Below are 24,638 nucleotides of genomic sequence, written 5' to 3'. Positions count from 1 at the left end.
ATAGAATTTTAGATGATATCTCATAGACCTCATATTTTACTACTTGATATCAAATATCTTAACACACATTGTAATATTTAATAAGTCATACAAGGTTTAACTGCACGTGATCCAAACGAACGGTTGCCATGTTGGTCTTTTTTCCAGGAGTCTTCATAGCGTTGTTCGCCTATCGTCATCAATTTCTAATATTCTATATTAATGATTCACTGAACAGTTTCCAATGCATTTAATACTAAATTCTAGGTTCAACTTTGAAACCTTCCACTGACCCTCTATTAATTGCAATATTGTAGATATCCAGTTTTACGAGTTGACATCATTGCATTGAAGTAATTTTGTATAGCTTAGAAAACGATTTTTTTTGCTGAGAAATGCAGCGTGGGATGCTACGCCTGAAATGCTTCCCAGAAGAAGCTGGAAGTTCATTGTTACTTTTTAGTTGCGTAACAGCTAGAGTTGGTATAATTCGTTTCTAACGCAAGGAACATCTTGTCACTTTTTTTAACTAAATCTCATTTGGATGTAATCTCTTTACGTTAGCATTCAATAAATAAATTCAGTTTCACAAAACTATTTCAACTTCATTTCTAAAAAAATGAATTTTTTTATGGCTGACAAAATTCAATCAATGATTTTTTACCCCCAGTCGGTCGCCTCGCCTCGACTCGCGGTCGTCGCCGCCCTTGTCGCCCCTGGCACGGGCGACGTCCCCGTCCCCCGTGGGACGGTCCACGCCCGTGGGGGACGTGGGCGAGAACGGCCCCGGGCTGTCCGCCCCCGCACGGGTTGCGCTCGTCGCCAAGACGTCCGGCAGGAACTCTGAAGGTTAGAACCGTAGAACCATGTCATGCGTCTTAGAACCATATACCTATGACATGGTTCTTAGAACCGTAGAACCATGTACCTATACCATGCATCTTAGAACCATGTGCTTTTAGAACCATGTGCCATGCATCTTAGAACCGTAGAACCATGTACCTATGCCATGCGTCTTAGAACCGTAGAACCATGTACCTATGCCATGCATCTTAGAACCGTAGAACCATGTGCCCATGCCATGCGTCTTGAACCGTAGAACCATGTACGTTAACCACGCACTTGTCAACCCGAGAACCGTGCATATGCAGACGATTGTATGCTTCTCATGTGACACTCATTTACGATGGATGAAATAAGTCAGAGAAAACGAATTTAATTATAATTTTATAATTAGCCGTCTTGAAATATATATTCGTCGAACACTAGACCACGATCGCCTCTGAATTGCCCATTTCTGCCCAAACTTCTCTTTATTAACTGCCGTACCACCTCTTTAAAGGTGGTTTATTAGTATAGTATAGTAGTATAGTATCTTCGGCATTGAAGAATAGGCCTGGATAGGCCTGTCGCCGATTCTTGTGCATATTTGTATTAACTGCCTCTATATTGACGTGCCGTACCACCAGCTACCACCACCGTGTACCAAATGCTACAAGCTTGCACCTGATATATAGTGGTGCTAGTATTATATACTTTCTATACAGAAATAACAAGCGCATTAGGTAGGTGCACTGTTTTAGTTATCAGTGGTCGGGAGGGAGTAGGTGAAGGCGTGTGGCAACTGCAGCTAATCGTTGCCAGATTATCCTTTGTAAATCGTTGCCAGATTATCCTATGCAAATCATTGCCAAATTATCCTGTGTAAATCTTTATGTAGCACACAAACATAGCACGTGCACCACATGAAGGCTTTACCATCACTACTCGAGGTACGCGTACCAAAGATTATGAACCACGCGTTAAATGCTGCACGAGAAGCTTCTCATTGGCTCTTCATACGATGTAAGGTTAGGAGATAAAGTTTTTCTTCATTCATGAAACATGTGTAGATCATTTAGCAGATTCATGTTTATTAAGAAATGTTGTTATTTCTATGGTTTGTTTTGGTAAAGAATTTGCTACGATTGAGGAAGTTTCTGATATTTAAGCACTGCAACTCGTGCATTTTATTCAGACTCAGCTAGTCACCAAAAAAACACCACGGAAATTATTTATAACTAAGAAGTTCTGTAACTTCCGCCCATAACATTTAGAACTGCTCCGTTACTGCTTGGAACTTTCCCCATTGCCGCTTATAAGTTTTTCTCTCAATACTTGGATCTTTCCCCAATATGTGTCAAGTTGACGTGAGCCAAACTAGCAATGTCTCCCCTCGCCTGTATTCTGAACGAGGTGCATGCTTGTGTGCAGGCAAATCTTTCTTCTACAGCAGCGTCGCCAACATGAAGATCCTGCCCTCGACCTACTGAAGATGTCTGCTATACCGACATTAGTGTCATTATATAGTGCCACATTACCTCAACGAGACATAACCTTATACTGAGACCTAACCGAACAATCTTCAACATGATTAAAAATTAAAATTAACCTTGTTATGAACAGATGATTGAAGTTAATTGTAGGAGTGAAATGTGTAGATGAACTCGGAATTCGTCAAAGTTAGGAACGCTGAGACTGTGCGACAACTCCAGTTGGGGCACAAAGTCAACGACGGTTAGGAAAACCGAGCCGCTTCAGTTCGTGCGATGAGTCGAAAGCGGTTAGAAAACTGAGTCACACTCTAGTTCGGGCGAAAAGTCAAAACGGTTAGGAGAACCGAGTCGCTCCAGTTAGTGCGATGAGTCGAAAACAGTTGAGAAAACCGAGCTACTCCAGTTTGTGTGATGAGTCAAAAACGGTTAGGAGAACCGAGTCAAACCCCTGTTTGGGCCGAATAGTCAACCACAGTTTCTAAGACACTGCTCATGCATGTTTACGTGTCTTGCACACACGATTCTTATACAAGCCACGATTTTCTGAAACGAGTACGACATTTCCACGTTTATTTTATCAAATTAATTTATACTTCCGTATCATCGTATTAGTTTATTGTTTAACATTCAGATTCAACGTCTTGTAGATATATGGATTAAAAAAAACATATATATTTTTGGTGCAGTTTTATTGCTCTAGCTTTGAGTACCGCAATATATTGTTGCGGCTAACGTACTAATAACAAAACATTAACCATACTAGCACCAAGTTGCTTATGCACATTTCAAATAAGGTCATATTTTGTGAAGATGCCATAATATATATCAGTGTTCGATGAGTGCTACCAGTTGGGGAAGGGGGTGAAGAATGGGTTGGGTACGTTATTTGTGAAGATAAGGTTGGGTAAGTTCTGGGTGAAGAATAAGTTGGGTACGTTATTTGTGAAGATAAGGTTGGTAAGTTTTGCGTAAAGAAGGGGTTGGGTACGTTTTTTGTGAAGATAGGGTTGGGTAAGTTCTGCGTGAAGAATAAGTTGGGTACGTTATTTGTGAAGATAAGGTTGGGTAAGTTTTGCGTGAAGAAAGGGTTGGGTACGTTATTCGTGAAGATAAGGTTGGGTAAGTTTTGTGTGAAGAAAGGGTTGGGTACGTTATTTGTGAAGATAAGGTTGGGTAAGTTTTGTGTGAAGAAAGGGTTGGGTACGTTATTTGTGAAGATAAGGTTGGGCAAGTTTTGTGTGAAGATAAGGTTGGGTAAGTTTTGTGTGAAGAAAGGGTTGGGTACGTTATTTGTGAAGATAAGGTTGGGTAAGTTTTGTGTGAAGAAAGGGTTGGGTACGTTATTTGTGAAGATAAGGTTGGGCAAGTTTTGTGTGAAGAAGGGGTTGGGTACGTTATTTGTGAAGATAAGGTTGGGCAAGTTTTGCGTGAAGAAAGGGTTGGGTACGTTATTCGTGAAGATAAGGTTGGGTAAGCTTTGCGTGAAGTTTGGGCACGCTCTGAAACTCAAGATAAACGTAGCCTAAATAAATATATAGGATAGTTTAAATGTATAACCTTTAATTCCCTTTACAAAGTTGCGGTTCACTCGCTATAATACCCCTTGTCAATATCACAGAGCACGTGAGTCAGGAGGGAAGCCCAAGTGTAATTATTGATTTATGTGTCACTAACTGGCAAAACTGTACGAATTTATATCAATAAAAAAAGAGCACGAACAGCGAGGCTTTTGCGCTTGTCCTAATTGTAGGAGATCATGAGGTTTGTCACGTTTATAAATATGCCGTAATAAGATCAATGATTTTTTTATGATTTTAGAACATATTTTAGGCGTCAGCGTGTGTTCTACAATAGAGCAAGTCTTCGAGGGAGAATTATGGGAGTTCTTACTGGTACCTAACCAACGCACAAATGACGCTAGGCAAAGTTGAAGTTTCGTTGAAACAACTTTTAGTCAACGCTTTTTCGATGCCTCAGTAACTTTTTCGCGGTCTCGGTGCACGGCGGGATAGGCTTAATGGATACGAGACAGAGCCATGATTCAGAGTAAACTCGATGCATAAGTAGAAATTACATTTTCCTCCATTGATTGCTCGTAAGAATTCTTTTGGCACCTAAAAAAATCTTATAACTTATGGTTTTGGTAGCCTCATCATGGTAGCAGTTTTGATATAGCCGTTTTTGTTCGACCGAGACAAGGAAAACAAAAACACTCATTTCTTCCTTAAAATCTCTTCAAGATCATCAGTCATGAACTTCTTTGAATATTCCTAACTAATGATATACTTCGGTGACTATTGTTAACTAATGCTGTGACTTCATCGACTATTTGTTGACTAATGCTGTGACTTCAATCGACTATTTGTTGACTAATGCTGTGACTTCAATCGACTATTTGTTGACTAATGCTGTGACTCCATCGACTATTTGTTGACTAATGCTGTGACTTTTCATTGACTGTTGACTAATGCTGTGACTTCATTGACTATTTGTTGACTAATGCTGTGACTTCATTGACTATTTGTTGACTAATGCTGTGACTTCTATGACTATTTTTTGACTAATGCTGTGACTTCATTGACTAATTGTTGACTAATGCTGTGACGTCGGTGACAAGTTATTGCCTAATGCTTTGGCTAACTGAGTTATTGTACTAACTGACTAACGATTTACGCTGGAATCCATTTGACTAATTTAGCGACCAGGTAAGATACGATTGGACTAACTGACTAATATCGCTGCATCTAATAATGCTATTGCACCGCACCAGCGTTTAATGTTAAAATCGGTGTGAAAAATGACTTTAATTCACGCTGACACATTAAAAAGGCTTATCAATACTATCTTATTGTTTATTTACAATCTAATAAACTTATCACCCTACAGCTTCCCTTGGGTATGGTAGTTCACTTCGCCGCATCGTACGTGTTATGACCCATACTTCCATCCCACAGCGTACGCTTCGACATAATATGTTTTGCAACTTGTTCTCTTGATGATTCTGTCTGTTAATAAAAGTCTGTTATACTTTACAGCGTTAACTACCAATGACATCACTGTGCATAAAGTTGTTCGTAAACAATTTACTAACTGTTGTTTGTATTTTCTTTCTAACGCTACCCCACAACTCACCAACGTCACTAACTCAACATGTGTGACGCGTCAACCCTAATCCTGTTACGTAACGCCGGCTCGGTGGGAAACTGTCACGGTCCTAACTGTGATGTGATGCCTCTGTCCTGCGGATGAATCTTCTTTGTCCCGGTGATGTCACGCCTCTGTCCTGGGGATGAAACTTCTTTGTCCCGGTGATGTCACGCCTCTGTCCTGGGGATGAAACTTCTTTGTCCCGGGGATGTCACGCCTCTGTCCTGGGGATGAAACTTCTTTGTCCCGGTGATGTGATGCCTCTGTCCTGCGGATAAAACTTCTTTGTCCCGGGGATGTCACGTCTCTGTCCTGTGGATGGCACGTCTCTGTCATGTTAATACGCCATCTCTGCCGGTGGACGCCTCTGTTTACCACCGCCATCGACGCTGAGAATATCTCTGGGCTCTGCCGCCCTCATGGAGTGATTGGGACATGCACTTTTATTTCTTTGACATCACTGCTACCATCGCCACATTATTCTCATTTGAATCTTGTTGTCATACAAATAAATCTCGTCGTCTTATGAGTTCATTGGTTCCATACTCACTTATTTTTTGAATTTTCATTGAATCGCAATTCATTAGACGAATACGAAGAAGGCTCCGGGACGACAATTCTTAGAACGAAACGAATTATCTCCGAAAGAACATACAAAACTCACCGCGTCGTCGAGGAGCACCGTACATCTTCCCCTGCTTCCCCCGTCCTCTCTCCTCGGCAACGTCCCATGTCACTGTCACCACCGCCTATGGGCGTGTTGAGACCAAATTCTCCTTTCCGGACTGAATCCCCACGTTTTTTCTCGCGACCACAATCCCCGGCAGTGCAGAAAACACTCATCACTACTCTCAAAACCACACCTTCTCCACCTTCCCTCACCAACCCTCACACCCCGGTTACTAAATCCGTCACCACCACAACCACATCTGTGGCTGAAATCCCCAGCCCTCCAGGACAAGGTGGCAACCTGAATTTCGAGCGCTGGACCAAAAAAGGCTCGCAGTCTTCACTAAATTCCTCCTATTTAAGTACTCCACCTTCTTTACCAACGTCACCGCCACCTAACTTTTCGCCATCAATGGACAATTTGAGCAATAAAAATTTATTTCGCTCAAGTCTGGCTAGTCAATCGTACAAATCTCCGCTGATGGAGCAGGGTTCACTGAGCCGTGAGTCAACCCAGTACCGCAACAGAGTGGCATCACCTACCTTCACACAGCAGCGCGTCATGTCACCTCTCGGCTATCACAGGACCGAAAATTCTTCTTCCTCCAACATGCGTACCTCGTCTTTGAGAAAATTTACTACACCAACCAAATCGTCTTCAATTCAAGACATTTCTTATCTCAAAGATAACACGCAAAGCTCAGCTCACTTAAATAACGAAGATTTTCTCAGAAGTCGCGTGTACTCGTCCTCGGCATCAAATCTTCTGACAGAGAAACCTGCTCTTAGTCTAAAGACCACCACGTCCCGAACTAAACCTAGTTTCAATACCTCCAGTAATTTCCTGGAATCGTCAACTGCCAAACATGATGCCTCACAAGAGAATGAAAGACAATTCATGCGTAATTTTAGTTCTACGCTGAATTCTGTCAAATCGCCATCCAGGGATCAGTCCTTTCGGGCCTCGGACTTGGTTTTCGACAGCTCCGAAAATGCCAGAAACTCGAGCGTCTTCCAGAAAAATGCCACTGACTTTTTCACTACTGGATCCTGCAGCAAAATCGTCAGCAGCAAACGCTACGAGAAAAGCACCACGACCACTACTACCTGCGGTGAGTATTTAGGTGCATTAATTCTAATGAACTAATTTTTTAGACTGAAGAAAAATTTAATCAACAACGCTCATGCACTATTAGAAAAATTACCGTTAACGGTATTACCGGCGTTTCAGTGGCCTGTCGGCACGTGAAAAGAAACAACGTGTCACCGTTTTTATTTTAATTTATCACTAGAAATCCGTAAAACATCTGATAAAAACGACGAAACAGTTTATTTTCACGGAGCGACCGGCCACTAGAACGCCAGTTGGACCGTTTTTTCACCGTTTTTTCTAACAGTGTAGGCACGTCGCAACGTTCAGCAGGCAGACGCGTAATAGAATGGGGCGGATGGGCAAGCAGATTTCTAGAACTAAGTTTTTACGCTAGTCCGCCCTTTTGTTTTGCTATTTAGGTTTTAATATCTTTTTCCTAAATATGGTCATTTTATTAATTTTACTTGTATGTTTTACATTTTGTAACTGATGACGGAGTTGGTCTATGAAACATTTTATATTGAAATCTGGTAAATTTATTTGGCATTTTGTTCACTGTAAAACAGTCGAGATTATTTTCTACGTAAAATTTCCACATCGATGTATATAGAATTTTTGTAGAAAAATCGTCTTGCATTAATATGATCTCAATCTGACGATCGACCAAAGTATCTGACGATAGACGAAAAATCTGACGAACGTCTGGCCCATATAGCGGCCAGTGGAGAGACTCGGTTATTTGTGCTTTAGACAAAGAGCCAAAAAAGACAGACGACATCATTACTTTTAGCAACAAAATGAAATTAAATAATATACGTTTAAAAATTACTTTTTAAAGACAACACTTCCAAAGAAGCCAGTATCTCCAATCTTACAGATGTACAATGAATTTCTCATCTAATTTTCGAAAATTAAAAAAATTTACTTTTCAATTTTTTTAATATATATAAATTTTTTTAATATATACCTAATTTTTTCAAAATTATTTATTCTGTTAATTGATTCATGCATTGCCTTTGATTTCACACAAGTGTGCAAAATTTCAGATCAATTAGACAGGTAAAAGTTTGTCAAATATCAGTTATAAGATTTGTAGCTGACAAAACTATTTTTTCCATTTTTTAATGTTGAAAAAAAAATTTTTTTATAAAAGCATTTATTTTGACATTTGATTCATACATTGTCTCCAACTTTACACAAGTGTGCAAAATTTCAGATCGATAGAACAAGTAGAAGTGTATTAAATTTCGATTACAAGATTTGTAGCAGACAGACAGACAGACAGACAGACAAGAAGTGAAGTTAAAGAGAAGTGTTGTAAAAAGACAGACGACATCATTACTTTTAGCAATAAAAAGAAATAAAAAAATAACAATCATCACAATATTGGAGCTATCTGAGGCACTAAGAAACACTTAGAGTAACTTTAGTCTGACAAACCCTGAAATTTTCACCACGTGGAAACTGAGGTTTAGAAACATATGAATGCTTCTTTTATTGTGACCTGCCTTCACGCATCGTAAATTTGCAATGAATTAATGACGCTTTTGACGAATCAAAATCAGTTTATTCAAGTCGACTTGGAAGTTTGTTCAAATAAGTTTAATTTGGATTAGAAAGAATTAGAACGAAATTATTAGAAATAATTAGATTACAGATTACTATTAGAATTTAAGAAAGAAATTATTAGAATTATTAGAAAGAAATTATTTATTAGAATTAGATTAGAATAGAATAGAATAGAAGTGTCGGCGCTGAAGAAATAGGCCCATGGCCTGTTGCCGATTCTTGAATTTTTCGTGACTTGATTCACAAGGGATCAGGCCATTGGAACCCGATCTTTCTATAGCTGACGATTGATTGAGATAGCTGCTGGACTTATTGCCTGGTCCGTAATTTGCTAGGCATTTTAAGACTGAACATATGCTCCTGCATAGCTGCTGGACTTATTGCCTGGTCCGTAATTTGCTAGGCATTTTAAGACTGAACATATGCTGCTGCATAGCTTCGTCTAGTCTGTTCTTGAAGATGAGATTAGAAAGAAATTATTTCAATGGGACGAGTTGAAGAATTGTGAATTTGTGTATTTAAGGTCGCAATACGGAGCTTTCGTTTTTTTCTTCAAGATATGTCAATATTTGACGTTCTTTTTTAAACGATTTAAAATGGAAGTAGAATTATAACATTAATTCCAGTTCAAATATTCTCAGTATTTGGCAGAGAACATAATTCTAGTTATCATATTTCACAAGTTATTCTGGCTATATTACTTGAATCAAATTTCCTTCATTCCAAGTCTGTGAAATTTGCGAATCATAATTTAAAATTCTATTATTTGTTCGATGAAAAATGGTCTATAAATTTCCTTGATTCCATACATATGAAATTTACGAGTCTTATTTGGAATTCTATTATTTGTTCGATGAAATATTGTCAATAAAGACCAGTCTTGCATTTATCTAAGCGAAGCAATGAAAATAAGATTTATATTTATTGTTAAAGATGACCGACTAAAGTAATTCCAGTTGCACGGATATACAAATACTGTGCTTAGGATTATACTGATATTGTTTAAAAATCTATGTACAAAGCTTGAATAAATTCGCTACAGAAGTTTTGATGCTGGAATTTGGAGCGTGATTAACCATTATTTGTGTAACTGCCTGGCTCTAAAAAGAATTTGTAGATATTTGGCAATGTTATAGACCATTTAGCTGTTACAATAACATCATGTGAGTAAATTTTGAGAAATATTGGTGCAAGACATGCTTTTAGAGTTGGTGTGTTTATATATAACCCAAGAAATCATGGCTATCTCGTGTTCAATGAAAATTTAAATCGCTAAAGTAGGAAATTTCCAATCTTGTACTTCCATTGGTCATTGGAAATATGAACAATTGAACTTTGATAAATATATAAAAGTATTCAAAAATTTATTTTCATTATCATTTCATTGTTATTTTTGTTTGGAGCCGAGTTTGTTGTAGTTGTCAGAACTGTAAGAGGTTGCTTCTCTGTCCACCTCAAATTATGAATGGTAAATAATTAAGACCTCATGGTTGGTCCGGTTATTGCGTGATTCGAGGATATTGAGGAACAGTGTAAACTATTATATAGTATTATTTAGTTCTAATATATAGTAGTATAGTATTTAGGATTAAAGTTCGGCCACAGTTTAGGATGATCTACGTTTATAAGTGTGGAGTTTTTACATTGATGTCTTCGGCGTCCAGTTGAAAGACGGATATGTCTAGAGTATATGGTCTTCTAACTCTTACGTTAATTTAAGGTTACTGTCAAGTCCCAATTGCACTAGCTCAAGTCCCTATAGGATAAAATATAACGTTCCAATATCCTTATAGTTTGTAGAAAATAGTCAACGAGTAATAATTCAGACCTAAGACTGCTTTTTTTAGCTTGGAAGGCTTATAGTTTATGGACAGGAGCAGAGGTATATCGGCAGTGGCCCTCGCCAAGACTGAAGTTGATCGCTTGAGACAGAGCTTATATAGCTTCGCTATTTGACGTCACCAACGGCGTGACTTGATAAACAGAGAAGGCTAATACAAGGAAAAGTTTATGAACATATCGCAGTGAAGGAGATTGTCTTTCAACAAAGAAGATATCATTGAGGAAATATCAGGGACGAATGGTATTAACATTGTCACCTCCTTACAAACAGTTAATCTATGATGAGTGTTGAGGAATCAGGGAGGCAATAAACTTGGGTAATCCAAGCTTTATTCAACAAATGCCCAGTTACCTGGAAGAATAATAGTCGATGTAAGATGCTTATCAACACTACGCAAATCAATTAACATTAAATAACAAAAATAACATTTAATAGATTAAGGTTTAGAAAATATACTTACATTATACAACAGAGAAGAGAGATCCGTTCATATACTGGATACTACAAAGGGACTGCAAACAAACGTCGGAATCTCATCACATTACGTCTTGATGTGACGTAGTAAAATTTTTTAAAACGGACAAGTGTAGATTGTCAAGCACGCCGAGCAGTGTGCCCTGTACAAAAACTTTTTTTATCGCTAGATCGACAATAGTCGTCCCGACGCACTTTATGATCAGCGACGTTGATGCCATTGTAATTTCTTCATCTGGAGTTTACGTTCACCTGTAATTTTCTAGCAGCATCGGCGCTGCCAAAGCTTTCAGAACTGTCGGTCTCGATCAAAGCAACAATTGTACGACAGTAACACTAGCTATAGTGACAGCTTTAGAGAGGCTCGATGGATACGACATTGATGCAAGTATCGCGGATGAATATATGCTAGAATACACTTTACTGCCTTCACTCTTTCTTTTGAAAATGCCCTTTCTTTCCACAGGAATTGTAAGTGACGTTCTTAGCTGATCAGACAGTTCGTTCGTGAAATAAGTTACCACAATAATAGCACATTTTCTTAGCCGTGCACGAAGCAACCATCGGCGGGACTTTTGAACATCACTTTCGAGCAATCCGGCCGAGTTAAGAATAATAGCAACTGTATTCGGGGTGGGAGGCATTTTGATGCGCTCATTCCAATTAATTAAGGCATTAGCTTCATTAGCTTGATCATATGCTGCTTGTTCTCTGTTGCGTCCTGTAGTTTGAGAGAACAAGTTTGAAGTCCTGTATTCGGTAACTTCTGTTCTCTAGAAGACGCTGTCTAATACTAGGCTAGGTGATGCCTTTGATGAACGAATCCCTGATCATTTCACTGCGATACAGCCACAGATTTAAAGATCAGGCCGTGCTGACAAACATCCTGATACATGACCTGGCACACGACCTGACATACGGCCGCACACGCGGCCTGACCCACGACAACTTTTTCATTAAAACTCAACGGTTCTTTATTATGAATTGGGCCATAATAGTTCATGTAACAGAATTAGATCTAATAATCACTCTGAATTAACTATCAACAAATAAGAATATATTTCCTTACATGATGCTACATATAGCATTGACAGGTCATTCTGAACTGAAAGTCTACGGCCATTAGTCTAAAAATTTTAATTACTCTCCCGCGATAGTTCTGATTTTGGTGTCTATACCCATACTCCTCTCTCACTATTCTTTCCTATCTCTATTATCAGTTGATGAAGTTCTGCTTGAGGAAAATCGTGGTATTTTCGGTCCCAAACTTATTCAACGAAACACATTCCATGAACTTATCATTGAGCGAGAGAGAACAGTTTCATGGACTTGAGGACAGAACTGGACCCACCCTTCCACAACAAAAGCAACACGGTTTCCCATGCAGGAGACCAATATAGTCTATAAATTTTCCGATAATTAATAATGTTGCAAACTTCTTCCTCATATGGACAACATCGGGGTCACAGCTCTGACATTGAGCCGCCGTCTCACGTGCCACCCTCAATCTGAAGGACCAATTAAGAAACCACCTGATGGAGGGTCAAAGCGAGGCCATCACACGCACGGTGCTGGAGGTGAGCGCCAGCATCGTAATACAGTGCCCACTGCCCAGATGCCTGCACCAGCCTCGTCATGCGAAGCACCGACGCCTGTGTCAGAGTCGACATGCGGTGCCCCGATGCCTGCACCAGCATCGTCATACGCACCAGGATCGTTACTTTGGTTCGTTTCCTTATTATTAACTGTTGGACTTCAATCGAAGTAACGTTGGCAGAGCGAAGATCAGAATAAAATTGTGGCAATTAGAAAAAATTAAGTAGGCCTGCACGCACATAATTGAGCATGCATTATAAAGAAAATGATAATTATTTTCCTAAACCTTTGCCCATCCAGACTCATTTTGGCTATAGGCAATTTCTAAAAAGGGTATCGCCTTCATGATGCCCCCACCAATTTTTTCTGGCGTTAAATTTCTTTTACAAATGAAATAAATAATTTACGAGCTCCGTTTTCTATCAACGTTTCAATTACACTTCATGGACTGGACGGAACGTAAGCTTAATTACCACATAAAAGATTGAAGTTTCTTCTAAGTTTGTTATTTATGAAACACAATAGCGTGCTGGACACGCAGCGCTCAGCTCGCTTCACTGATTAAAGCGGACGGCATTTCAGTTGGAGCGCTCAAAAATTAATCCGCGGAGCATTCGAACACATGTGTCTGAAATTGCTCGAAGTCTTTGATCACGTGAATAGTAAATGATTGCCTTGAATTTGGTGCATCGCTTATAAATTTATATGTGATATTGATCACATGTAATCAATGTGAAAGGAGCAAAGTCAATAGACTTCTGTCTTGCATTTGTTGATATTTTGCGTCTGAAATAGACCAAGAGTAATATAGATTGAATTAACATACATAACAAAGGCTGTTTTTTCTTGACAAATATCCACGGTTAATGTTAAGAAAAAAATCATTTCATTTCACTATTGAGTTTTTTAACAAGTGCCTGGGAAGTTATTCAATTTCAAGATTATGATGATTGAGGCAGAAATATAATTTAGCTTATATAAATAAGAACTTTATTTTAATTTTTTATACCTCCTACTTGCTTCCACTATGTAAATAAATTTCTTGTTACCAATAAACTGTGATTAGTTAGAATTAAATGTGATATGGTATTGAAGCTCACTGCCTAGCTTTATTTTACTTTACTAGTGTTTTCGTCTCTTATTTTATAATTGTCATGTGATTTCAGATCATCTCATGCTTTTGCTGTAATTTCATGTTTATTTATCATTAGTGTGTCAACTAGCCGCAATTAATGAAATAAGTTGATCTGAAAGAATTTGATACATGTCACTATTTCCAGTGGTTGAGTTTCTTATATATTTTAGCAATTTACAGACATTACTTTAATATTCGGATTTATTTCATGACGTATATGTAACTATTTTATTTATTATCAGGTTTGCTGGACGTTCCCCTAATGAGTTGATAAATTTTGTTATCACTTTCATTTGGATAAAGTTTGAAACTCGATCCTTCAAGCCATGCATTGAATCCTAAATCAAATTTGAGTATTATGCAAACAGAACCACAAGTGTCCACTGTCTGAGTTATTAACGATGATATATTTGAACGATTGCAAAAATAAAAGTCAATCTATTTGTTTGGATTGGAATTTTATCATCTAATTCTATTCTTCTTTTTTCTGTCTACGTCATCTCATGTCATACTTTGCTTCTCTATATTTTAACTTTGTAGCGAATAACTGCTTAGACTAAATACCATGGTTAACCTGTTGAATTGTATTCAGAAGACTGATGCAGGTTAATAATTTGTAGAGTCATGACAACGCGTATAGTATGTTTCTTGCACACGCTAAAATATACTGTACATACGCGGATTTGATTTTCTGCTGAGTATGTAATGTGAAAGTAAATAAGTGAATGGTTTTGTACTGGTCTGATTTTCTTTGAACTGTTGTTCAGTTTCAGGAGTAAAATTTATTATATTTCTATAAAGTAGAGTGCAAAAACTACTAATGCACAACATCAAATACTATGGATTCAGCATCGAATAATATAGATTCTACATCAATCAATGGAGATTCGAAAACGATTGATGTAGATTCGATGTAGATCAATGGATATATGACATCAATTAATGCAGATTCGGCTTCAACTGCAGTAGATTGAACATTGTTCGATGCAGATTATTCGACCTAACATATTATTGAAATTATTGGAGTCAGAAACTTCAAAGATCTTCGCTGAATCGGCATAGAAAGTTCCTCTACAATCGGTGTTGCGTGTCGCCTCGCGACGTTGCCCTCCACGTTGCTTACTCTGAATGGGGTTTCGTCCTAGTCGATTGAGCAAGAATCTGCATTCATATTCATGATCGAACCACATCAATCTTTTTCGATCGATCAAGACCTGTTTGACTGTGATATGTTAACGGCAACTCACTGTCTTAGCAATAAGCTCGTTCAGATAATAAGCTCTTTAATCTTGAGCTACAATCAGTATCTAATGAAGAGCTTTCCGCCTTTATATTTTCGGCTGCGCAATATTTTGTTCACTAAATGGCTGTACTGAATATATTGTGACAAATTTCAGCTCGTTAAATGAATAGTCTTAAGTTATCTCCGCTCAAAAATTATCGTTGCTTGACTTTGGATTTAATTAGTTAAATGAATAGACTTTTTTGCTAAGAATGGAGGTAAACATATTAGTATTCACTATTAGTATTATATGTTTGTTTCATTTGCAACATTTTCCTCGTTGTTGCATCAATATTGGTAACTGGCTTGTGCAATTTATGACTCCACATGAATTAACTCACTTGAATTTACGGAGTAAACTCCGCGGACATGTACTCGGTTTTTGGTATTAGTAACGGTGCATTCGCGATCAACCATTAATTAATTCATATCCACCAATCCAATGAATATCTGATTGGGGTCATCCACGAACGGCTAGTTCCGTGACAGCTATGTTTATCCGCGAATTTTAAAAAACACTGCGATTCACAGATTTTGTGATATTTTAAGAAGCTATACGTATTAATTTTAAATGCATAATGATGAACTTTTATTTAGGTATGGCGACCAGATAAACAATTTATAATTTAAAACTTATTTTATTTCGTTCATCTGAAAGAGACTCACGTCACCTTCAACCTACTTTCCCCCCACGCAGTACATTATATTTTCTTCTGTTTACCAGGCAGCAGCAACGGTTACCATGACAGTTAAAGCAATATTGTCACGCCGCATTTCCCGCCAGACCCTTCCTAGCTGGCGACTCGCGAGCAGGCTGCTCAAAAACTATGCAATTCGGTTGTTTTTCAACTTATATTTGTCCGCCATTGAAATAGTTTGATATTTAAAGACAAATGACGCGTTCCTCACAACCCTCCATGCGAGAAATCACTTAGTATAAAAATGTTCTATTTTGAGCTTATTCTTATTTTGTGAATAAGATAAAAACTTTGTGTAACATTGAATTGTGACAGTAAAGAAAAAGTTGTATATTATATCAACATTTGATATAAAGTATCGTAATTATCAAAAGGGACCATAATCCATGAAAAGGATGGCAAGTGAATCATTCGGCTTCAAACAATTTACCATAGCAATCATTCTATACTAATTAGCAGCAGGCGATCATGTGAAGCTATAACGATGGAAATATGTTCAAATTCCTCCCCTTTTTGAATTCCTCTCATTTCCAGAGACAAATTCAGCTCATTAGTTTATTATAATTAGTTAAAAAGACACAAAACGATAAAAAAAATTCATTCGTGTTTGAAATCATGGTCACGGTACAGCCTCGCTGGCTGTCGTTGCTGTCGCTGTTGCTGACGACGCCGGCAGCAGAGTCGTCTTTGTGGCTGCGAGAAATGCCATCAGATTACACGGGCGCTCACCAGCAGGCAGATCTGGATGCGAACCGCTGCGCTCAGCTGTGTGCCAAACGCAGCTGCTCGTTCATGACTCATGATCCAGGTGAGTGAGTCGAATATCCCAGGTGAGTCGAATATTCCAGGTGAGTCTAATATTCCAGGTCAGTCGAATATTCCAGGTGAGTCTAATATTCCAGGTGAGTCTAATATTCCAGGTCAGTCTAATATTCCAGGTCAGTCGAATATTCCAGGTCAGTCGAATATTCCAGGTGAGTCGAATATTCCAGGTGAGTCTAATATTCCAGGTCAGTCGAATATTCCAGGTGAGTCGAATATTCCAGGTGAGTCGAATATTCCAGGTGAGTCGAATATTCCAGGTGAGTCGAATATTCCAGGTGAGTCGAATATTCCATGACTCATGATGCAGGTGAGTGAGTTGAACCCTTCTGCATTGAAATCAACCATGATATCATTTAATTAATTGTGAGGGAAAATTTCGGTGAAAATATTCATCGTTTCTGCATATCGCGTTAAATATGGGGAGCCATAAGCAGTTCGTAAATGCAATCAATGTATCTGGACAATTACATGTTACGCTAACCAGAATGCGACTGTTTTCACACCAAACATTAATTTTTGTCTTATAATCTGCATGAGTGTATTGTTCACTGGACATTGTGTGTGAAATGAATGTAAAAACAATAAAGAAGTTGTTTTATTACTCATTTTGAAGTATCAGCACCATAAACATTGGTTAAAGTTAAATTAGATGAATCACAAGTTGCCTTACTATTGTTACAATTTTCAAGTGAAGGTCAATAAGTGCAACGCAAAAATTAAAGACTCAGAAGCGTCAGATTAGGGGTCAAAAATAGATACGCTGTCAGTGAACTTGTGTGTGTGCTATTCTGAATAAAGTGCACTTCATAAATCATACAAGCTTCCGTGTTGCTTCTAAACCGAATATGCACTCCGTTTCCACCAACCTATTTGTGACCAAAAATTGTATTCTCACTTTTAGTCCATGATGGTCTGTCCGCTGAGACCGATCTCAATTCTTAAAAAAACAGTACTATAAACGTTGCTGCTATTTCTATTATTAACCCAGCATTGCTTATAATACACTTACCTTACTGGACTATATCCGCTAAAATAGCGGTTTCAGCGTTTATTAGGCCGTATGCCTGTCGCCGATTCTTAAGATCGCAGAACATTCACAGCATTTCGCGGTCTTGAACCCGCAACTCACTGCTACAATTCTGCTGTGCTTAACCGCCCGGCCTCCTCGCCGATTCTGACCAGAAACTGGCGCACAGAGCTAGGAACGAACCCGCGCCTCTCTGCGTCAATCTTGGTACTCTGAACTTTAACCACTGGGCCACCCTGCCTAAAGCTAGTAAACTTTTCAGGGTTCAAATAACAAAACACAAACAATAAAATTTCAGCATTCAAGACCAAGAAATGTCAAGTCAGGCAATGCTGATCGCGTTTGCTCATTTTTAGTTCAATTTCTGCCGCCTCAGTTCGCGGTTGCCGGATGGCAGGAGGCGGGGCACCGCGGGCCGCGGCGGGTTCACTGCTGCGCTTCCGCGGCGACGCGCCAACCGCCTCGAACGTGGCACTAGGGAAACCAACGCGCGCTTCTTCGGTCCTTTATCCTGATAAGTACATATCTGCAATTGATGGGAGGATTATTTTTATTTTTAACACCATATATTTCAGTTTTTTTATAATGTATGGAAAAATATTTTCATATATTTTTTAATGAAAAAATTTCAAATTAAATTCTTAGCAAAATTTATTGCCGTGTTATTAAACATAAAATTCCATAATTCGTGATGCATATGACAGTAAAATTCATAAATTAATAGAAAATCCGATGGTCTGATTGTTTGGATTATTGGATTCGATTAAAATTAATGGTTTAATATAAGCATTCTGATCCCCTTAAAAAATTCGATAGTTTCGAAGCCAGGCATACGACAGCTAATGTGTGATCAAACTTGTATTATTAGATAGCAATTCATTTACAATCCGGGTTATCAGCCAGGCTGAATATCCCATGAATATATTGATTATAATTCATAATAACAGTGATTTGTAGATCACTGCACGAAATTAATATGATTACATGGAATTACATGGAAAATTATTCTAGCAAAATATGAAAAATTTATAAAATGTATAAATTGTTGTATAAAATATATTTTAATGCAAATTTTTTAATAGAAATGTAAAGTTCAGTTAATGTGCTGATTACGACAACTTTGTAAATATTTCATGAGCCAACTGAGTCGACGATATTTGCAATGATTTATTGGTACGTTATACGTCGCGACACTAAAATAATCAGAAGAATTAATTAATTAATCAATGAAAATAATAATTATCGATAATATTTGTAATAATAAGGATAATACTAATATTAATAATAACAATAATAATAATAATAGTCATAATATTATTACTGTTATTGTTATTAATAATACTAAAAATTAGAAAATATCTATAATACTTAACGTCTGTCGAAAAAAAAATCATTCCAGACCTGCCGACTGCAGAGAATTATCAAAATGACTTTCTTGCAGAGCGCAGGTTAACTATTTATCATGCAGAGCAATTTATTTAGCGTCCAATATATATATATCATCATACCAACTTGAAAATATTGCTCTGCGACTGGAATCGTGCAAGCGTGAGGCAAAAAAAATTACATTTTGGCTGTTTGGTTTTTGTAACATGATTACATCCATGAATTACTGAGAACATCTAATTATGGACATGAACATTAACATCTTAACTAATATAATATGCAATAACATTTTAAGATAACGGGGGTCAAGTCTCAGTTTTAATGTCGGAAGCTCTGAACCATGAAAATAATATGTTAAATCCATCTACAACTGAACCGTCTTTGATTTTTCTTTTGTAACGCTGAAGTCCACCATTATTGAGCAGCAGACTGACTATTACAGATATTTTATAACACATGATACATTACTCCTTTCTTCTCTTTTACCTCTATATCAGTGCAATAAAAATTATGAGCAGCTTTTTTTCTTAATTTCAGAATAATCAAGACAAATTGACGTTGATTATATCAACACAAGTACACTTCAACTTTCTTTATTTGAGAAACTCGAGTCGAACTTCATTCGTAGAGTTATTTCAATTCATATAACAATGTGAGCAAAATACATATCATAATCACAACAAACAAAAAAATTAGAATCACAAATTTCACCAAGTATCTAAACTTAAAGATGCACTGAGCCAATTTCTGTGTAAGATATAAGTAGGTATAATCCTAAAATACTCTTTAACATTTAGAACTTAACGTTATGGTTATAAGTGCTGAAATATCCAAAGTCCGGTATGTGACCTGCATATGCGCAAGCATGAAATTATTACACCGAAAGATTGCCTGATGTTTTTTGCAGTTACGCCGCCCGAGCCACGGATGGAAAGTTTGACAGCATTTTCCACTCCGACACTGAAGCCAAGCCGTACTTGGTGGTTGACTTGGGCGCTGCCTTCAGCATCGAGTCGGTCAGGGTCATGCCGAGGCTTGATTTCAACTCCTCTCGCTTCATGGGTGTTGAAGTGAGTCAGGATTTGACTCCTTAGCAAATCCAATAATTGTAAATTATGCATTCGAACATTCTTGAATTAAATTAAAAAAATTTAATTTAATAAACAATATTCTTTTTCTTAATTAGATTAATTTTGTCTCTGTTCAGTAGCGTAATTTTATTTAACCTTGCCCAGGTGCGTACTGGGCTGACACAGGTACAGGGCCCAGACTTCACATCCTACACGAGACTGGCTCTGTTCCCTGGTCCAGCCTACCTGCCGACGACATGGTTCACCCAGAACCTTACCCAGCCAGTCGCTGGTCGCTATGTATCGGTTCAGAGAACTGCAGAGCCAGGCGGCTTGCTCGAGATCACTGAACTGGAGGTCTTTGCCCGTCAATGAATCATTGTGTTGACTAAAAAATGGACTACCTGATTGGGAATACTGGCAGGAATATTGCAAGTCATTTCATGTGTTACAATGACATATTTGTCAATAAAACTACAATGTATGTTACAACAAGGATGAGTTTTCAGCTAGCTTCGCTTTCGTCCTAACTTGCATGATGGTTGAGCGTTGGTTTCAAAGTTACGCTGTGTGGACAAGCAGTTCAGTGATGCATGACGCGAGACTTGCAAGCATGATCAACGAATCCATAACTTATATGTGCCATATTATTCGCTACATTCGATGAATAACATGATTCAATTTAAAGAAATATTCATGCTACTCGCCGGTAAATGCATTTTTAAGAATTTTACGGTAATGTGTACATGGAATTTGACTTGCAAGTTTAAGGCGTACAAAACTGAAGTAAAGTAAAGACGCACTCAGAAATAACTGTGGAATAATAAAAAAATTTAACGGCTGAGTACACTTCTTTTTGGATGCATGCATTTAGGACATTCACATGAAGCACCAACAATTCCATATGCTCCTAATACCAAGGTCAAATTGAACTGATAATCAATTTTTAACGTTGAAAATATCGTTTCACTTTCGTATACATGTTTCAATGAAATCCATGCTAGAAAATTTACAAACAAATGAATATGATATTGTTATAAGTTGAGAGTGATATATATTTAACTCATCACAATATATTTCTACAAAAAATCAAGTTAAAAAATTGTTTCTCGGTGTTGCTGGTGGGTGGCGCTTGATAGGCGTCGATGGTGGTGCTTCAGCTTGGGTGATGCATATATAGGCACCAACTCAATTTACGTGTTAACTGGTGGGTGCTACAAGTATTTCTGATAATGGCTGAAGTGCAGGAAAATTCTAAGAAACACTCCTATATGTCGTATAGAAGTCTTCATGCACTATATTTTTTTTCTGGAGAGCGAGTTGTGGTATGCACAAACTAAAACCTAGTACATAATATCTGGATTCTTCAATTAGTATAATTTGGTAGAATTCTGCAAACACTCAATATTTTTTTCCTTATTGAAACCGATATTAATCCGTTAAATTATTATTTTTCACACTGTTATCTGATATACTCTTACTACTCGAATATTGTGTATTATTTCTGTCTTCATATTCTCCTTACAAATCAATATGTATAAATAGTTAGCTCGATATTGCACCATATTGTCAGTTAGTCATTACTCGTAACTGAATTTTCATATGGTGCATTTCGTGAGTCAACATTTGCTCTTTTCGTATCCAGAAATCCGTTTGTCATTGATGAGTTGTAAGGAAAACTCTCTGAGCGTATTGTACTCCAAATATATAAGTGATCATTGATTTTAGATGCTTTAGTATGTTCCTTTTATGACTATTCAATATGTTTAGTCTGTATGCGACATTTATGGAAGCGAAATTTTTAACTATTCATTCACATACTTTTAACATGACATAACACAGTGATGTCGGCGCTGAAGAGTTAGCCTGATCCTGAGTGTTCCTTGGACCCAGTAATTTCTTACAGTGTTCTGACTACGTTGAACGTGTTTCTATGTCTCCGCAGTGTCATCAGAACTTCATCAGTAGATGACTGCAGCGCGTCCGTCCAAATGTTCCTTTCAAAGACAGGAAATGTATTCAACGATCATATAAAATTAAATGAAGCTCGTCAATCATTCTATCCATTAAAATATAACAAGGCAGCTTACCTCGTGCAGTTATTGGGATTCATTTCCAAACTCTACCGATTATGCAATGTTTTTGGAGAGAGATAAATCCGTTAAGGATTATCTCTCTCGTTAAGGATTATTTACATTATTATTAATCCGTTCATCCGTCTAGGATTAATTGCATTATTTGCCATGGTGACAATTTTTTTGCCATGGTGAAATGTTCGCGAGCACAGAGTTAACATAAATTAGTGATCACATTTAAAATGTTTCATTTTATTTGTTTTCAATATCAATTGCAACTTTGCATTGGTAAAATTGACTGAATTCCTGGAAGTTTCGTTTCCATAACCAAAGAGTTCATATGAGGTTTTGTAATTATTGTAACTAACTTACACATACTGTGTTAAGCTCTTCGACATTCACTCACTATTCAGGCTCTTCTAAAAGACACTAGATTTTCTGGTAAGCTACCCAATGCATTTATAATTATTGTTAATAATAAAGCCAATGAATATCTGAACAGGTCAATGAGGTCACCATTAACGATTCTCTACGTGGCAGCAAAATTCATCAGTGGCCGCTTAAAATGTGGCCGGCTAATTCATCAGTGGCCGGCTATGTTAATACACTATTCAAGACACCATTTGATGACTACGCAGTTATTACGTGAATTTATACGGCATGACAAAATGAATTACTCAAAAACTTGCAACGTCTCTGAACTAACTTTACACTTGCACTTAACACAACTGAATACAAGAGCTATTCTAAGGCCGGGTTGCTAAGTTAGAGAACTTACAGTTACGCGCATATTTATTGACAACACGCTTAAAAATATTTAATTTAAGAAATAATATAATTTGAAGAATTTATTGCAATTTCTGCATTTATTTTCAATTAAATTGATCAAAGAACATCCAAATACTGTGCATAACGGATAGTAAAACGTTAGATCTTTGTTGTATTTATATTTACTAGAAAAACACCAAAAGCAAAAGTAATGGCAACATTTTGAAAAAAACATATAAAAGGTTGGCAACTCTAAATTAAAACTTTGTTTGACCTCCCTTGGCAGCAATGATAGCAGACAGACGTTTCTTGTATGTTTCTACGAGGTGTTGGCATGTTTTAGTAGGAATCTTGCGCCACTCTTCCATGGCAAAAGTCTTCAATTCTTCGATGTTGCTGGGTCTTCNCGGCCCTGCCGTATTCCACGGCTCCGCCGTGGAGTGTTCTCCTCAACAGATGCTAGGGATAGGGAAAGTTTGAGCCGTGCGGGCAGTTTGAGTTAGGTAGGATTTTCAATGAGTTGGTAGAGAGCCAATTAATTAAAGTGATGAATTGAAGTGATTAATTAAAATAGTAAAAGTTAATTAAGTGAGTGATTAAAGTGATCAATTAAAGAAAATTAAGTGATTAATTAAATTGATTAACAACTATAACTCAAAACTCGGTCATGGGGCCACATTGGACTAGTCTTCAGAGGCTCCCGCAAATTTGAAAAGAAAAAAAAAGAAGAGCGCGGACGAGCGGTTCGAGCTGCGATCGACGACGGATGTTAGTAAGTTCCTAAGCCTACATACCTGATTTCAATTTTGAAACTCGAGATTACTGTGGACATGAACTCTGAGATACCTAAAAATTAATCAATAGCGCGACATTACCAACTTCGAGAATGTCGCGCCATAAGCGGCGGAAGGAAAGTAGCCTGTCTTCAGATGAAGGCAGCAACTCTCCTTCTTTGCCTGAACTAGTTGGGTCGCCTTTGCCAGTGGGAAATAGATCAGAAGATCTTGTTTGTGTCCCAGAAACACCTGGCTCACCATCATTAGATGCATCCTCAGCTATTCCAGGCTCTGCTTTTGGGAGGCCAGCTGCCTCTGGTCACTCACTCACTCAGCCTCGCAGGATTGGAATTTTCCTACTTGTTTCTGAAATCTCGCGGCTCCAACATGTCAAATTTTTAATATAATTGGAATCTTTCAGCCTGATAGTGCACTTTAGTTAACAATTAGATGGGAAGTAATTCATCTGCTGGAAATCTCGCAGTTCTGGAAATGGCAGGAAAGCTCTAGTTGCAGCCCTAAGTGACCTGGGATATCAGCAATTTCAGGTAAACCCATTCACTGCCAAACCATGGCAATGCTTCAGATGTCAAAGATTTGGTCACAGTGCCATAAGCTGCAGGAGTGCTCCACACTGTGTATAGTGTGGTGGTGCCCACAGCCCACAGCATTGAAGACCATGGTGGCAGGGAATTATTGTGAGTACTTATCGGTCCACCGCCGTGCGTTGGTCTTAACCCTTCGCATTAAGTGATTAATTAAATTGATTAACAACTATAACTCAAAACTCGGTCATGGGGCCACATTGGACTAGTCTTCAGAGGCTCCCGCAAATTTGAAAAGAAAAAAAAAGAAGAGCGCGGACGAGCGGTTCGAGCTGCGATCGACGACGGATGTTAGTAAGTTCCTAA

The 24,638-nt window shown here is 37.9% G+C and overlaps 2 protein-coding genes across 2 annotated transcripts in view; both read left to right on the top strand.

Annotated features, from left to right (window-relative positions):
* Window positions 1-16,603, top strand: part of LOC108678538 — a 72,983-nt gene extending 56,380 nt beyond the window's left edge. Inside the window, exons 14-16 of the mRNA XM_047879775.1 lie at window positions 650-828; window positions 6,029-7,222; window positions 16,431-16,603. Coding sequence (XP_047735731.1) covers window positions 650-828; window positions 6,029-7,222; window positions 16,431-16,603 — 1,546 coding nt within the window. The remainder of the gene's footprint in view (window positions 1-649; window positions 829-6,028; window positions 7,223-16,430) is intronic.
* Window positions 16,604-18,038: 1,435 nt separating this feature from the next.
* On the top strand, window positions 18,039-21,439 carry LOC125177637. The gene is made up of 3 exons (XM_047879778.1): window positions 18,039-18,170; window positions 19,946-20,108; window positions 20,274-21,439. The coding sequence occupies exons 1-3, from the start codon at window positions 18,043-18,045 to the stop codon at window positions 20,481-20,483; spliced, it is 501 nt and encodes a 166-aa protein (XP_047735734.1). The 5' UTR covers window positions 18,039-18,042; the 3' UTR covers window positions 20,484-21,439.
* The last annotated feature ends 3,199 nt before the right edge of the window (window positions 21,440-24,638 follow it).

Source organism: Hyalella azteca, unplaced genomic scaffold (genome assembly GCF_000764305.2).
Source record: "Hyalella azteca isolate HAZT.00-mixed unplaced genomic scaffold, Hazt_2.0.2 contig3812, whole genome shotgun sequence".
Lineage (NCBI taxonomy): Eukaryota > Metazoa > Arthropoda > Malacostraca > Amphipoda > Hyalellidae > Hyalella > Hyalella azteca.
The sequence above is the reverse complement of the archived record's forward strand: the minus strand, read 5'-3'. Positions and strand labels throughout refer to the sequence as shown.